This window comes from Aotus nancymaae, unplaced genomic scaffold (genome assembly GCF_030222135.1).
Source record: "Aotus nancymaae isolate 86718 unplaced genomic scaffold, 86718_ANA_hifiasm-v0.15.2.pri h1tg000058l, whole genome shotgun sequence".
In the NCBI taxonomy this organism is placed as follows: domain Eukaryota; kingdom Metazoa; phylum Chordata; class Mammalia; order Primates; family Aotidae; genus Aotus; species Aotus nancymaae.
Window position 1 is genome coordinate 7,187,192 of NW_026988472.1, and position 17,344 is coordinate 7,204,535.

General features: G+C 41.7%; 1 protein-coding gene across 1 annotated transcript; it reads right to left on the bottom strand.

Annotated features, from left to right (window-relative positions):
• Window positions 1-1,123: 1,123 nt before the first annotated feature.
• Window positions 1,124-9,347, bottom strand: XAGE5 (X antigen family member 5). The gene is made up of 4 exons (XM_012443775.2): window positions 9,160-9,347; window positions 8,541-8,658; window positions 6,573-6,698; window positions 1,124-1,438 (listed from the first exon to the last, which is right to left on the bottom strand). The coding sequence occupies exons 1-4, from the start codon at window positions 9,226-9,228 to the stop codon at window positions 1,416-1,418; spliced, it is 336 nt and encodes a 111-aa protein (XP_012299198.1). The 5' UTR covers window positions 9,229-9,347; the 3' UTR covers window positions 1,124-1,415.
• Between the last annotated feature and the right edge of the window lie 7,997 nt (window positions 9,348-17,344).

The following is a 17,344-nucleotide window of genomic DNA, read 5'->3' on the forward strand; positions in this document are numbered from 1 at the left end:
TTAAATCAAATAAATTTCTGAAGTCAAAGGCATTTATAAAGGGAGCTTGATATTCCTACTTGAAATTCCAAAGCAGTTATTACCTACTAGAGATGTAGTTGGAATGAAAATATTTGAAATTTTAAAGGGATTATGGAATGATAACTAGTAAATTTATCTGCAACGTAATGCCTGCTTCTTATGTTACTTCATTTATTCTTCATAGCAAGTATTTAGTGTAAATATTCTAATTTTGACTTTAGAAATGAGGAAAGAGTCCCACAGGATGTAAATATCTTGCCCACCATCTCAAAGCCAGTGTGTGAGAGGCAGGACGGAATCCCATGGCTGTGTCATGCCACAGCCTGTAAGGAGACAGTGTAGGTGGAATCCAAGTAATTTTGCTTTAGCAAGGTTCCCTGGTTGCTTTCCCCTTTCTTCTACCTAGGCCATAGTTCTGTCATCCAGGTCTATATCCTAGGGAATTCTCACACATTTTGTGGCAAATGGGATATCCTAACAAAGGATGGAGATAAAGCGATACACAGGGAAAGAAATGATGGAAGAGGCAGGTGGATTCCAAGGCCTCTGTGGACATGATACTCTCCATGTATTCAGCTAGGTGGAAGCCCTCTGAACCCTGTCCTTTTGGGTTTTGAGGGAGGTTTTCATCATATAGGCATGACTGATTAAACTGTTGGCTCAGCATTGGAAATCAGCTTAACCTCAGCCCCTCTCCCTGTCCTGAAGGTTGGGGATGGGGCTGCAAGTCCCAACCCTCTAATCCCCCATCCTAGAGCTACCTTGGAGCTACCAGCCATCAGTCAACTCACTAGCATACAAAAAAAATCACTATGTGAAGATTCTAAACACTGTGGTTGTATGACAGTAAGCAGGGTCTAGGACTAAATATATATTTCACAATATCACACATGTGTATACCAGCTCGATCAGAATGCAAAGTTGCAAAAATGACACTATTTTTTATTCAGACAGAGTCTCATTCACCCAGGCTGGAGCTGCAGTGGCATAAATATGACTACCTGCATCCTCAACCTCCTAGGCTCAAGGGATTGTCCCACCTCAGGCTCCAGAGTAGCTGGAACTGCACCTACATATGTACATGCATACATTCATGCATTCATTCATTTATTTTTGTTGAGGGGGTTTTGCCACGTCGCCCAGGCACGTCTCAATCTCCCAAGCATGAGCAATCCTCCTGCCTCTGCATCCCAATGTGCTTGGACTACAGGCGTGAGCCACTGCATCTGGCCAGAAATTCCAACAGTGTCTAATATATGAGAATAAATGAACAAAAGATGTGCAATACTTCTTTGGAGAAAACTGGAAAGTTTCTCTTTAAAAAAACTGGAAAGTTTTTTTAAAGTCTAATATCTCGGATGAATTCAGTTTACGTTCTTTCAGCTTGTCTTCGTTTAATCCTGTGGTTTCCCCTTCCCTACAACAGAAACATAACAGGAGGGAACATTACTAGCTTGACTGTATTCAGATGAAATTAAAGGTATGCAAAGGACACCAAAGTTTTAGTTTTATAGAATGGACTAAAACTAGAAGCCTGCGTCCCCCTATGGCTAACATTTAACGAGACCTCTGTAGAGACCTTGAAGATACACTTCCAAGCACAATATACATTAGCAACATTTTAAAAACATACCCTGCTTTTAGTGCTAGAAGGAAACCAAACGGTAGTCCGAGCTCACAATCCATTAAATCAAGTGAACCTGTTAAAAGGGACTTGAAGAAGATAGCAAACACTGTGTAGAGTTTTACTCAAAATGCAACCAGAACACAAAAAAACCTAAGAAACAGAAGGAATTTCTGAAAAAATTCCTTCAGAAAAAGTGTATAATTTAATGTTTTGGCTTGAAACTGTGGCCTGGATGTCCAATAGGCTCCTGCAAATAGTCTGGAAACTATTTTGTGAGAAAACAGTTAATGTCACATTAGGAAATACATAAATGAAATGAACAGAAAGGACAGTTTTATGTTTGTTTTTTCTCTATTGTGCAGAAGTGCAATAATATTCCTTTGAGCTAGTTTACCCTTCTTTGTTCTTTTTTAACATACACTAATCATTTGTATCTAGTTTTCACCTATAGTTCTCATGTCAATATGAATGACACATTTTTCACCAGGAAGTATTCTGGTTTGTATAATTAATTAAATGATTATATAAGTTTTAAGGTATCACTATCATGATTGATATTAAAATGTGAAAGAGATATACATCATAACTAGTGGGGAAAAAATGGACATGGAAATGAAAACGGAGAGTAAGACATCTGGAGAAGCTAAAAGTAACTATTTTTGAGGGACAACTGGCAAATTTCACAAGTTCTTCCACAGTCTTTGTGATGTTCAGATATTCCGATATTATAGGGACATATTAAATGTAGGCGTTCCTAGCATATCAGCTGTTAGAGCCACACACTCTGAAAATATTAGTGTTCGGGAGAGAGATCCAAGATGGCTGATGATTAGCAGCTCGGGCACGTACCTCCCAGTGAAAGCGCAAAGAACGAGAGGACGCCACACTTTCAGACGAATATTAGTTGCTCACGGACCACGAGATTCCCAGTGGAAGAGCTCCACGGGTCGCCAGGGCGACTCTTGTGGCCGGCGTGGCGGTTTTGCTGGTGCCTTAGCACGCCAGTTCTTGGTGCAGAGTCCGGAGATTCCCGGGCAGAAAAGCACCATCAATCTTAACACCGCTGTTTTGGCCGGCTCAGTGGATTGCTCAGATTTCGGCGCAGGGAATCAACAAGTTGGACGTCAGAGACCCAGTTAGAAAGTCGGTAATTATAAAGACGACAGACGGACAAATATATAATGAAGGGAAGAAACCAGCGTAAAAAGGTAGAGAATACTCAAAATCAGAATGCCTCTCCCTCTACAGGGGATTGCAATTCCTCATCAGCAACGGAACAAGGCTTAATAGATTACACGGGTGTTCCAATAACAGAAGCAGGTTTCCAAACGTGGGTGATAAGAAACTTCTGTGAATTAAAAGAACTTATTCTAACCCAATGCAAAGAAACTAAGAACCTTGAAAAAAGGTTTGACGAAATGTTAATGAGAATGGACAATTTAGAGAAGAATATAAGTGAATTGATGGAGCTGAAAAACACAACACGAGAACTTCGCGAAGCATGCACAAGTTTAAACAGTCGAATTGATCAAGCAGAAGGAAGGATATCAGAAGTCGAGGACCAGCTCAGTGAAATGAAACGAGAAGACAAGAATGCAGAAAAAAGGATGAAAAGGAATGAGCAAAGTCTCCAGGAAATATGGGACTATGTGAAAAGACCTAATTTACGTTTGATAGGTGTACCTGAATGTGATGAAGAGAATGAATCCAAGTTGGAAAATACTCTTCAGGATATCATTCAGGAAAATTTTCCCAACCTGGCAAGGCAGGGTAATATTCAACTCCAGGTAATACAGAGAACACCACAAAGATATTCTTCAAGAAGACCAACCCCAAGGCACATAATTGCCAGATTTATTAGGGTTGAAATGAAGGAGAAAATACTAAGGGCAGCTAGAGAGAAAGTTCAGGTTACCCATAAAGGGAAACCTATCAGACTTACAGCAGATCTCTCAGCAGAAACCCTACAAGCCAGAAAAGAGTGGGGACCAATATTTAACATTCTTAAAGAAAAGAACTTTCAACCCAGAATTTCCTATCCAGCCAAATTAAGCTTTATGTGCGAAGGAAAAATCAAATCTTTTGCGAACAAACAAGTACTTAGAGAGTTCACCACCACCAGGCCTGCTTTACAAGAGCTTCTGAAAGAAGCACTATACATATAAAGGAACAACCAATATCAGCCTTTCCAAAAATATATCAAAAAGCAAAGAACTTTAACACAATAAAAAATTCACATCAACTAATGGGCAAAACAGCCAGCTAGCATCAAATGCTGGTATTAAACTTATATATATTTTAATTGGATAAAAAGCCAAAACCCATCGGTATGCTGCATCCGGGCCCATCTTACATGAAACAATACACAAAGACTCAGAGAGAAGGAGGAAGACTTACCAATCGAACAGAGAGTAAAAATAAACTAATAAACAAAAAGCAGGAGATGCAATTCTCACCTCTGATAAAGTAGACTTTAAAGCAACAAAGATCAAAAGAGGCGAGGAATGACATTACATAATGGCAAAAGGATCAATGCAACAAGAAGAGCTAACGATTCTATAGATCAACGAGATAGAAAATTAACAAGGATATTCAGAACTTGAACTCAGACCCGGAACAAGTAAACTTAATAAATATTTATAGTACTCTCCACTTCAAATACACAAAACATACATTACCACCTCACACCTATTCCAAAGGTGACTATATAATTGGAAGTAAATCACTCCTCAGTAATCGCATAGCATTTCATAGGTTTAAATTAAATATTGGTTGGCTGCTTGTTTGTTATCTTCTTCCCTTATTCCTTCCTGACTACATCATTAAGTATAATTATCAGTATAAAAGAGGTTTTCAATACCCATTACTAAATTGCATTCTAGCCTGGGCAAGAAAGCAATACTCCCATTCTCTCTCCCTCTTTCTTTTCCTTCTCCCTCCTCCCCATTCTCTCTCTCTCTCTTTCTCTTCCTTTTTTCTCCTTCCTATTCTCTCTCTCTCTTTCTCAAAAAAAAAAAAAAAAAAAAAAAGAAAATATTAGTGTTCAAGAATGTATTCCCTTTCAATTATGCCCTGCATTCAATACCTGTGTCTTATTCATATTCCATGTTGTGCCTTTTCCATTTTCTTCAAGATTGTTTACTGGATTCTCCCTTCCTAGCTATTTCTCAAAAACAATCTATTAAATTTATGGCTTTCGGATTAGTTTTCCTTTTGTTAATGATTCATACCTTTCATTTCTTGTCTGTTTCCTTTTCCCTTAAGTTTATATTTTGTGACTAATTTATTTTTATTTGTTAATATTATTCTCTTATATCATGTAATTTGCTATCTATTTTAATAAGATATATAATTAATGCTATGACTGTCCTCAGAATCCAACTGAGGCTTATTCAGTGGGCTCCTGGAAATTGTCTGAAACCAATCTTTTAATGTAAATAGTCTAACGGAGTTGTTCAGCAGTGTGGAGTACAAACATTTAGGTAACTTCTCCCCTAAACATGTAGTGCTTCCTTTAAATTAAGAAGTTCTTCTAATTAAGTCAGCAATTTGGAAAATATGTGTAAAAGATACTTCTGTAGACCACTCAGGACTTAGTACGTTATAGTCTTTGAACTTTTAGCCTTATCATTTGAAGACTCAAGGCAGAAACCTGTAATATATAACCTCTGATATGGTTAGAGGTTACCATGTGTGTCTTCAATCAAGTTACACACAGTAGCTCATGAAGACTGACAGGAGGGAAGGGATCATGCTTAGCACAGGCATCTTACAACCAGCTTGAGCATCACTGACGTTCATGCATGATCCCTACTTCATGGGCCACAAAACATGACTGTCTCTTTCCATTTTATTATTCAGGCATTCAAGGCTTCACTGTGGGAAGACTTTAAAATGCAATCATTGGGTTCAGCAAGGGAGGTGGCTCATGCCTATAATCCCAGCACTTTGGGAGTCCAGGGCTGGTGGATCACCTGAGATCAGGAGTTTGAGCCCAGCCTGGCCAACATGGTGAAACCTCATCTCTACTAAAAATACAAAAATTAGGCACGGCTGCAAGCACCTGCATTCCCAGCTACATGGGAGGCTGAGGCATAAGAATTGCTTGAACCCAGGAGGTGGAGGTTGCAGTGAACAAAGATCGGACCACTGCACTCCAGCTTGGGTGACAGAGCAAGACTCTGTGAAAAAAAAAACAAAAACAAAAAAAACCGCAATCATTGCTTACGAGCCTAAGAGAATTCAAGATCTGACAAAATCCAAGAACACTTGTGAAGGTCTCCATATAGGAAAACAAACATCAAGCAGAGTGCTGGTTCATTTTCTTAGGAGCAATAAAATGTCAACTCAGATTTTATGACTGGACTGAAGCTGATTGTTATGATAAATAAATCATGAAAATGAGAATATCTTTGTAGTCTCCCCAACAGAACCAGAGCATGCAGAAAGCAGCACTGAAATGGATTGTAATCTATCTGATATGCATTCATTACTTTCAATAAAAGCAAAAATGGGTGTAGGATTTATGTGATTTGCCCAGAATCTCACAAATTATGTTAGAGCTGGCACTAGAATCTCCTTGTGGGTCAGCTTATCTCATACAAGGTGGTATTATAAATGTATTATGTATTTGACAAAAGAAGAAATTAGAAAATAATCTGAAAAGTGTTAGCTGTTGGTTATACTCAGAAGTAAGAAAGTGCTTTTCCATTTGATGATTCAATATGGCTTTGACCCAATTTCTGTCTGTATCTGATAGTGTTTCACTTTTGCAGTCAGGCTTCTGGGGTCTGAACTACCTTCCAAAGAAAGTCTGCATTTAAACTCTATTTCTCAAGGGGCAGTAATGCTCTTTTTATTATCAAAAGTAAAATATTGTGTAATACAGAAAGTACGTAATTTTGAATCTTAATGGATAACATACCTCCTTCTGGCATTTTGCATTGCTCTGATTTTGGTACACTCTTTCCCTGGACATCAGGATCATCTCTGCATTCATCCCCAGTTTTTGACTGAGACAGCTCCTGGAGATCAGTTTCCAGGTCAGGCACTAAAAAATACAAAGGATACAGATTGGATCACCCAAACAAGAATGATAAATAAGGAAATAATCCTATTCTTTTCCTCAGTGTTATGAAATAAAAGCCTGTAGGCTACTGTGGTAATACATGTGATGCAAAGATGTCCCACCTTTGCCTTCCTGTATTATGATATCTTATCTTAAATGACAATCTGAGACAAATCACACCACACCTACATTTCCCATACCTTACCATTGTTTATTATAAACACACAGCTACCTAGGAAATCTGAAGTAACTCAGCTACCTAAGAAATCTGAAGACTGCCCCATGGAGCATTTTAATTAAAACTTAAATGTAACTTTCTGAAGGAGTACATCAGTGTGTTGGCGGTCCTATGAGAAATCTTATAGTCGTGACACTCATCCCCTATTGAGGTACCTTGAAAATGTTTGGGTTAAACTTAAAGTAATGCTTAGGTCCAAAGGCCCTATATGTGACTTTTCATACATGAATGTCATTAAGAAAATGTATGAAATACAACAGCAAAATTACTCTCTTCCAATGAGAGTATGGTAACTGAAGTGCAGAGAAATTACTGGGCATTGTTGATGGTCATATTCTGGAACTCCTTTAACAAGGAATTGCTAAAATAATCCATGGCCCAAATTCTGTCTGTCCTCATTTTGAAAACACTATCTGTTGAGGAAACAATTTGTTTCATGATAATCTTATCAGACTTTGAGTTTTCTAATTATAAAAATAGTGAAATGACTTTTAAAAGCCCCTTCAAAATCCTACTAATACAGTTACCTATATGCCAGTGTACTGAATTATCCATCTTTTACCAAACATACCATCAAAAATACACATCAAAGGAAACAATCGCTGTCATTCATTGGCCTCTTTTCTGGAGTTGCTATCCTGCTTCACTGAACTGCATTTAGTCCTGAGCCAATACTGAAGTATGTTACAGTACAGACACATTTGAGTATTAAGCATTTTTAAGCAAAATCATTCACATTTTCTAACATAGATGGTGGGAAGAATGCAAACCTTGGAACAAAATATAAATTCTTTTTCCATGAGTTAAGTGTTCTTGGTAAGTCACAATCTCTGAGCCTCAGTTTTCTTATTTATTTATTTAGAGATGTAGTCTCACTCTGTCTCCCAGGCTGGAATGCAGTGGTGTGATCTCGCCTCACTGCGACCTGCTCCACCTGGGCTCAAGCAATTCTCCTGTCTCAGCAGGCTTAGCTGGGACTACAGAAGTGCCATAACGCCCAGCTACACTTTGGATTTTTAGTAGAGACAGGTTTTCACCATATTGGCCAGGCTGTCCTCAGACACCTGACCTCAGGTGATCTGTCTGCCTCGGCCTCCCAGAATGCTGGGATTACATGTGTGAGACACTGTGCCTGGCTGCAGTTTTCTTATTTATAAAATGAGGCTAACATCCCTTTGCAAATGGGCTTTAGTTATAAGGTAGGGTGACTTGGCACACCATATACTATTAAAGGGTGCTTACAACACTGTGGACACCATGGCTGAGAAGATCACACTGCAACATCCTAAGAAGATCAAATTAAATTAGTGCAATAATGTACATTTTCATACAACCAATCAAATGGTTTCATCTGATTTAGGAAGGAGTGTATTTTCAAGCATACGAAATGCATCTTGAAGAAAAAGAGAAGATTCATCACACCCAGGGACTGCAGGAAGCTGCAAACTATACCCATCACGTTTCTAGCCAACTCTCAATAAATGTTTGAGATCCTTTCCTAATGTTTTCTTTCCTCCTGTTACTGGTCATGGCATAAGGCATGATTCACACACAGGCCTCCTCCCCCCATACACATTCTTTCTTACCCTTCCAAGCACCTTGAATCTCAGCTCTACCCTGATCTTCTTCACTCTTCTGACCAGGTGTATGATCCTGACTTTCAGCTGGTGGTTCTTCTCGTTGAGACTTTGGCACACTGGGCTCCTGTGAAAAGGTGTGTGTGTGTGTGTGTGTGTGTGTGTGCAGATAAAAAAATTTCTTATCAATGCATGTCAATAATATGAATATGCACATTACATAGATACTTCTGATCATACCCATGTTTAAAGACGTGCCCCAACACTATCCCAACACTACTCCACATACTTATCCTTCATAAAGTCACTCTTCCCATAGAAAGGTAACTCTAAGACTGTTACCCTCAATGGCTTTGGACACCATTTTAATTTATGTCAGGTTGAATGTATATACTGTGCTATAAATAAGCATGAGGAGGAAATCATCAGTCAAATCTGGGGAACACAAGATCACACATCCAAACAAGACTAGTATGTAGTCCTCTGGGTTACTCTTTCCTTCATGAGCTGCCTTGATCACTTTTTATCAACATGGGAGAACTTCATCAGTATATCTAAACTAATTCTACAACACAACAACAACAACAACATTCTGCTAATAGAAAACATCAAATGTTAAGTCACTCACGACAGGCCTGGTCAGCTGAACAAGTCGCACATGTCGTATTGGTCTATGTTTTCTTTCTCGCCCACTCATATTTCACTCTGCAAATAGAACAGTATGCACTTTAGGAGGCTGAAGCAGGTGGATGACCTGAGGTCAGTTCAAGGCCAGCCTGGTCAACATGGTGAAACCCCGTCTCTACTAAAAACACAAAAACTTAGCCAGGCTTGCTGGCAGGTGCCTGTAATCCCAGCTAGTAGGGAGTCAGAGGCAGGAGAATCACTTGAACTCTGGAAGCGAGGGTTGCAGGCAGCTGAGATTGCGCCATTGCATTCCAGCCTGGGCAATAAAAGCAAAACTCTGTCTCAAAAAAATCAAACCAAACCAAACAAAAACAAAAACAGAAAAAAACCCAGAATACTGTGATTGGAAAAACGCACGTGAGAGGATACTATATTTGAGCACTTCCAAGGCCATACGTTAACTTGCAATTTTTAAAAATTTGGTAATACATTGAAAAGTCAGTCAGAGGGCATGTATAAGTGTGTATGCCTTCTGAATCGAATACTTGCACAACCAATTAAATTTATCAAGCTAGCTGAGCAATGCCTTAGGGCTCACGGCAAGAGACACACGGTATTTCCAATGAGGTTTTGTTTCATAACTGGTCTCTTCTTAGTGAGACATTTAAGAAAATACAGCTTGAGAGTTAAAATTTAAGTGCCCACAGCTTTTGTCACACACCCATTTGCTAGGCCCATTTCCCTTCCAAAATGAAGTTTTGTTGGAATGGAGAGCCCCGCCCACCCACTTGAACTTCCAAGATGGAGTTGAGAAGTTGCCACACAGTTGTGGGGGGTCCTCACTGGGCTGACACCTCTGAGTTTCGTTATACAAACCCTGGGACTGCGAACACTGGCCCAGAGTGTTCCCACTTTCCAGACCCCTTCCTTACCACCCACACCGTTGCAGCCCTGATCCCCTGTGAGGAGTATGGAATCTGTCCTCTGTTAGGGGTTCCAGGCATTTCTGGGACTTGGATACTGCCAACAGCATCTCAGCATCGCCCCAGCTTCACCTAACTGCCGCCCCCGGCCCCTGCTACCCACTCCAAGGCCCTTCTTCTTCATTCGTTCTGACTCCGACAACACAAGAAGGCCCATAGCCATGGAGCGTCATGAGAAGGACTACAGCCTCAAGGCCCTTCTCCCTCGGAGTCACTGACCTAGAGGCCCGACCCTTGGAAGCCTGCTGTCTCCTCCTCACCCTCACTCACACTTCAACTTCCAGTGGGATTGGCCTGTGGACCTAACTGGCTGAGTCCATTGTACATATCGTCTTGGTCTAGGCCAATCTTGATCTTCCTTGCCAATTCATATTTCACAATGCAAACAGAAAGCTGTGACTGGGAAAATGCACTTGACAGGGTAGGTATATTTGACCACTTCCATAGTGAAATGTCAACTTGCAATTTTTAAAAGAAATTTGGTAAGGCTTTGAAAGTAAGTCTGGGGGCAAGTGAGTGTGTGTGCCTTCTGAATCAAATGCATGCACACTCCCTTAAATTGGTCATGCTACCTAAGCAATGTCTTAAGGCTCCTGGCCAATGACACAGGGTTATTTCTGATGAGGTTGGTTTCACAACTGGAGTCTTCACCGTGGAGATCTTTAGAAACATACAGCTGGTGAATTAAAACTGCAGTGACCACGGCTTTTGTCACACACCCATCTGCTAGGCCCATTTCCCACCTAAAATCAAGTTTTGTTGGAACGCACGGTCCCACTCATTCGAACCTCCACTGTAGAACTGAGAAATTGAGACGAAGCCCTGGGCGCTCCTCACTGGACACCTGTGCCAAGCACTCTATATACCTGTGAGCTCCTGTCTCTAACCCACTGTGTTCCAGACCCTCTCCTTACCTACCATCCAGCCCTTTCCTGAGTCCTTACGAAGGAGTCTGGAATATGTCCTCTCTCTGGGGTTCCAGGCCCTTTCAAGACTTGGATACTTCCAACAGCACCCCTAGCACTCTCCCTGTCTTCACTTGACCCCGCAACTCCACAGTGCAACTTCCTCCCTTGTTCGGAACCCACCATAAGGCCCAAGATGGTGCCCTGGCATGAGGAGGACTATCACCTCAAGATTCATTATGTGGGAGGCCACAGACCACACTGCTCCATGCCTTGGAAAGCCACAAGTTCCTCCTCACACTCACTCACACTTCCACTCCTGCAAGGACTGGTCTGCAGACCTACCAGCTGAGCATCAGCAGCGGGTGAAAGGGTCTGGACCCCAGTAAAGTAACCCTCACACCCTCACAGCTCCGTGACGTTCACCACGTGGCAAAGGGGCCGATGGGAAGATGCCCAGTGAACATGCCCACTGAGGCAGGTGGGCGCACCAAGGGCATGCGCAGTGAGGTTGGTGCCCGCCTTGTGGGCTGTGGCCCTGCCTCCTCGCCACATCTGGCCATGCCCCGCCTACCCCACCCCACCTGCACCTAGCAGTCCTGCGCCCTATCCCAGGTCCCCACTGAGGACTTCAGAATGTGCCCTCTGTGGGTGGTTTCCTGTGCCTCCGGGACTCAAATACCACAAAGAGTTTCCTCTTCAAAACTCACTCTATGTTCACGAGGCCCTCTTCTGCTCTATGGACCTGCTACCTTCCCTGTCCAGGAACCCCACTACGGCAAGGACACTGCTGCATCTCAGCCTGTTAGGAGAAGGACAGGGACCGCAAGGTCCTTTCCCCTAGGAGGCCATGGACTGCGCCCGCAGGCTCCTCCTCACACTCTCTCACACTTCAACTCTGGGAGGACTAATCTGCGAACCTACTGGCTGAGTCCTAGTGGAAGTCACTACGTCTCCTTGCACAGCTCTGCAGAGACAGAAGGCAGACAGACAAAGCGCATGCCATAAAAGGGACTTGTGCAGCATGCACACTGAGTCAGGCACATGCAGGTCTGGCCAGGGTTTTCCCACTGTTCCCTCACCGAATCCCAGGTTGTTTGTAGTAGAAAGAAAGGGACGCGAGAGATTTTTTTTTTTTGTCTTTTGCCCACCCATTCTCATGGATTCAGAAACGTTGAGAACAGAGAGTTGTATGTCACCCTTAGTAGAGGGCATGTCTCAAAAAGACCATTTGTGACAGAAATAAAGAATTTTATGTCTATATTTGCACATGCTTTTTTCTCAGGGTGTTTTTTTTTTCGCCCATGTCGGAGAGCAGTGGCATGACCATGCTTCACTGCAGCCTCCATCTCTTGGGCTCAAGCAATCCTCCTCACAGTGTAACCTTCCGTGTAGCTGAGAGGGCAAGTGACCACCACAACACCCACCTAGTGTATTTAGTGTATTTAATATATATATATTTTTAAATGCGGGGTGTCAATGTGTTGCTCAGGCTGCTTTCAAACACACAGCCTCAAGTGATCCTTCCATCTCTGCCAATATTTATACGTGCTTTTTATACATGCTATAGATGCAATTAATTCACACCTGTATGCTTTTTAAAGGTTTTGTTATGGTACATTTATAACTCTCGACTGGTATAAATGTGCCAGTCCTAAATACCTGTAAGATAATCCTAGAATTTTCCCTGAATACCTGTAAAGTAATCACTGGCTCACCCATGAGTGTAATAGCCACAAAATGCAAAGCCATTTTACAACTGTACCCATTTTTGGCTGGGCATGATGGCTCACGCCTGTAATCCCAGCACTTTGGGAGGCCGAGGCAGGTTGATCACCTGAGGACAGGAGTTTGAGACCAGCCTGGCTAACATGGTGAAACCTCATCTCTACTAAAAATACAAAAAATAGCCAGGCATGGTGGCGTGTGCCTGTAATCCAAGCTACTTGGGAGGCTGAGGCAGGAAAATCGCTTGAACCTGGGAGGTGGAGGTTGCAGTGTGCTGAGATAGCGTCATTGCACTCCGTACTGGGAGACAGAGCAAAACTCCATCTCAAAAACAAACAAACAAACAAACAAACAAACAAACAAACAAACAAACGGTATCCGTTTAAAAAAAAAACTCATTGTAATTTCCGTCAAACCCCTAGCACTAAATTCAACATTCACACGTACTTACAAGTACCATGGCCAAAAGAGATCCTGCCTCAAATGTTGGGATAAGGATGCTGCAGTGGCAGCCTAGCTGTAGACAAGGCTGGAATGTGTCTTCACATACCCCACCCCCTTTTTGAGACAGGGTTTCTCTCCTTTTCCCAGGCTGGAGTACACTGGAGGACTTACAGATCACCGCAATCTAGGACTCCTAGGTACAAGAGATCCTCCTGCCTTACTTTCCTGAGTAGATTCGACTGCCGACACGTGCCACAATGCCCAGCTAATTTTAAAAAATGTGTAGAGCAGGGGTCTCACTATGTTGTCCAGGCTGGTCTTGAACTTCTGGCTTCAAGTGATTCTCCCCCCTCAGCCTCCCAAAATACAGGATTACAGGTGTGAGCCCCTGCATGTGGCCCTTTTTCTCACTTTTTTCCTTTATCTAAGGCTTTGCTCCAGTCCAGGAAACTGATTTTTTCCCTCCCACTTGGAGTAAACAGCAATTAAAACAATCAGGATTTTTGGCCTATTGAAAGTTCATTGGCAACTATTGTGCTCTGTCTCTACCTTCCTGCAGGAGAAAACAAAAATTACAGTCAGCGCCAGGCTGCACTGTTCCCCCATACATTATCCTGTGCAGAACAGTGGTTGAGATATTCAGTGAGCCAGTTCTCTTGCAGTTGGAGGGATTATGGTTAAATGCTGTGAGTACATGTATCTTTCATAATAGGCAACAGCTCGGCTATTGCTTCATACTATAGGGAAATCTATAGTCTCCCAGGAGTGACAACTTCATCATCTCTATGCCTTGATCCTTTATTCAAAGAAAGCTTTCACCATATTTTAGTGAGTCAGGGTCTTGCTGGTGAATCACACTGTTGCTGCCACTGTGTCAGGGACCCCCAAGGCCACCCTCACCTTCAGTGATTCGCAGACACTCTCTGCTGCCCTTCTGCATACAATACTCCTATCTCAAGCCAGCCCCCTTACTCGAGTCAGTATACCATGCCTCCCACCTTGTCATAGGCTTTGCTCCTACAGTGATCACTCGTGCCGCCTGAACCATCAACTGATCCATCTACATTGGATCATTTCTCAAACTAAGGGAAAACTCACCTTCCCTTATGTCCTTCTGTAGCTACTAACGCATTTATCAACTGTCTGGCAGAGGAAAACAGCACGAACTTATGCAACACACTTTATTACTGTCCATTTTCAAAATTATCTACAAAGGAAATTCAGCCAGAATATCCAAAACTTTGGGGAATTCAGCCTACATGATGTCAAGATTCACATTAATTCTATTTTATTTATTTGTTGATTATGTTATCAATGAATTGCAAGAAGGTGAGATTCCCCCTTGGATTGGGGATTGATCCCATATAGAGGGAGCTGTTGGTGGTTCAAGAGAGAGGAGTGATCATGCAGGAGCAAAGCCCATGAGAGGGTGGGAGGCATGGGATCCTCAGGTGAAGTGAGGGCGCTACCTAGTGTTAGGAGCATTGTATGAAGCTATTGATTATGATTTTTAATCATCCAGCCCCACATGGCAATTGTGTTACTTCTCCAGTGTTCAAGACAGTGTGGTATTGGGGAAACATCAACAGATCAAAATAGAGTCCAGCAGCAGACTCACAAACATAATAAGCTGATTTTCAGAAAAGGGGCAAAGGCAGTGGATAAAGATTCTCTTTTAAAAAAGTTGTGTGGTTTGCTCCTGCCTCATGGCCACTACATTAATTGTTTTTTATTCCTCTGGTTCCCTTCTCTGCGTTTCTCCTCTGCACTTCAACTGCTCTTCTGTTTGTCTGTCTGCCCCACCACAGTGCAGCATTTCCCACAGCAAGTACCAAGTGTCTTTGTGATATCTGATATGTCCATCCCATCAGTGATAAACTGGTTCAAGAAAATGGGGTACATATATACCACGGAATACTGTGCAGCCATAAAAAAGTGAGATCATGTCCTTGGCAGGGACATGGATGGTGGTGGTGGCCATTATACTTAGCAAACTAATGAGGAACAGAAAACCAAATACCAGATGTTCTCACTTATAAGTGGGAGCTAAATGAGAAAATACATGGACACATGGGAGAAGCATCACACACTGGGGCCTACTGGAGTACGGGGGTGGGAGGAGGGAGAAGATTATGAAGAACAGCTTGTGGATGCTGGACTTAATACCGGGGTGATGTGATGATCTGTGCGATAAATCACTGTGGCACACATTTACCTATGTAATAAACTTGCACATCCTGCACGTGTACCCTTGAACTTAAAGTAAAATTTGGAAATAAAAAATGTCATTATCTCAGAATCCTTCTTTCTATGTCTTGGTCATTGTGTCATTTATCTAAGCATTATGGTGACATAAAAGCTGAGGCATAACAACAGTTAGTATGATTAGGAATTCAGCAGGATTATAGCCCAGTATGATCTTACATCAACTACTAATATTGAATTGCATTAGACTCCTTGAAGTACTTAAGGAAAGTGGATAAGAAAAAATATTCATTCTTGAAAATATTTAAAAAATTTATGTGAAGTGGATCAACACTGTTTACCACATATGTCACTGTCACTGAATGCTGATGAATTACAAATAGGAACCATAAGATACAGTCAATAATAAAAGTAGAAATAAAAGGGAACATATCAAAGTACCATCAGACGAGTACAGAAGCACACACATGAATGCACCCTGCAGCTAATCAGTCTTCCTTCTCACTAACTCATCAGTTCACAAATGAGTTTGATGAGGGTCAAATACCCACAGAAAAACTGACCAATTTAAACATCACTGAGTGCTATTTCAAGCATTATGCAGAAAGCTACAGACAACAGTGAACTTATTCTGAGCAAGTCTTAATCCATAATCTCCACAGACGGCTAGAGAAATGCCCTGTAAACATTTTTTTTCTGATAACCCCTCATGTAGTGATGTTCAAACTCTTTTATGACAGCGTTTGGGAAATACACAGTTTGTATGTAGTCAACTGGGTAAATAAATATATGTATGTGCATGGGGATGTGCAGTATGTTTGTATATTCTATATGCAGTGAATGCTATTTAATAATTTATTTTATCTCTGTTCTTTAAAATGCTGTTTGTGGCTGACAACACTAATATTATGATCCACTATGGATTAAAACCCAATTTAGAAATGATCAAAGCCTTTTCAGAGAACATCCTCAATTGTTGATAAACGTTGCTATAGAATATATGCAAATACACTTGAGAACCCAGTTTTGCCCGCCTCCTTAGACATTTAGTGTTTTTTGACAAAAATATTGTCTTTGATATGGGTCACAAAGGCTAATACAAAATATACTAAATAAATTGTACTAAAATATACAATTACTGATGAAAAGTGTGTTTCATCTGCAGATATCAGTGTTTGTTTTGCACAGGTGAAATCTTACTTGGACAGACAAGAACTCACAGGAAAAAGGGACAGAAAGCTCATGTGACCTCTTGTCCTCTTGTTATCATGTTCAGGCTTTGCTTGGGCTGCAGCATAGGTGAATGTCATGCATTGCATCCATTCACAGGGAGAGCTCCATTCCCCTACTGTGCTCCCATTTTATGAGGCAACTAGGAGAGTTGCACTGAAAGTGGTAAGTAGTAAGCAATTTGACCTCAACCACCAAGCAATGTGAGCTCAGATGAGAAGGTTTACTCTGGTACCCTGAAACTTGCCAGCTGCTCAGAATCTGTAGACTCTGTCCCACCCACTAAACATCCTGTGAAAATCTACGTTTGGTCACAGATTCCCGTGCATGGAAGATAGAAAGCTCTGGTCATGTGGGAAATTGAGCCTTCCCACAGGTAGACTGGCTGTGTTGGTCCCAGCTCTGATTCCTCCCTTAGCAGTCAGAGCATTGCTAGGGTCATGTATCAGGCAACTCTTCTTGTCTCTCCAGTGTCTTTCATACTTTCTGCTGCTTCCTGTTTGTCACAAGGGCTCCTTCACAACTTTCCCAATCCCAATACAATTATAATCCTTTGAACTCACCCAGCATGTCCAGAGTTATATTTCACAGGAATGGCAGCAGGAAGTTCAAACTTGGCATGAAATTCAAACCTGACTTTTGAAGCTAGAGTGAGGCCACTAAGGAATCATTAAAGTCCAGGTCTGCATGT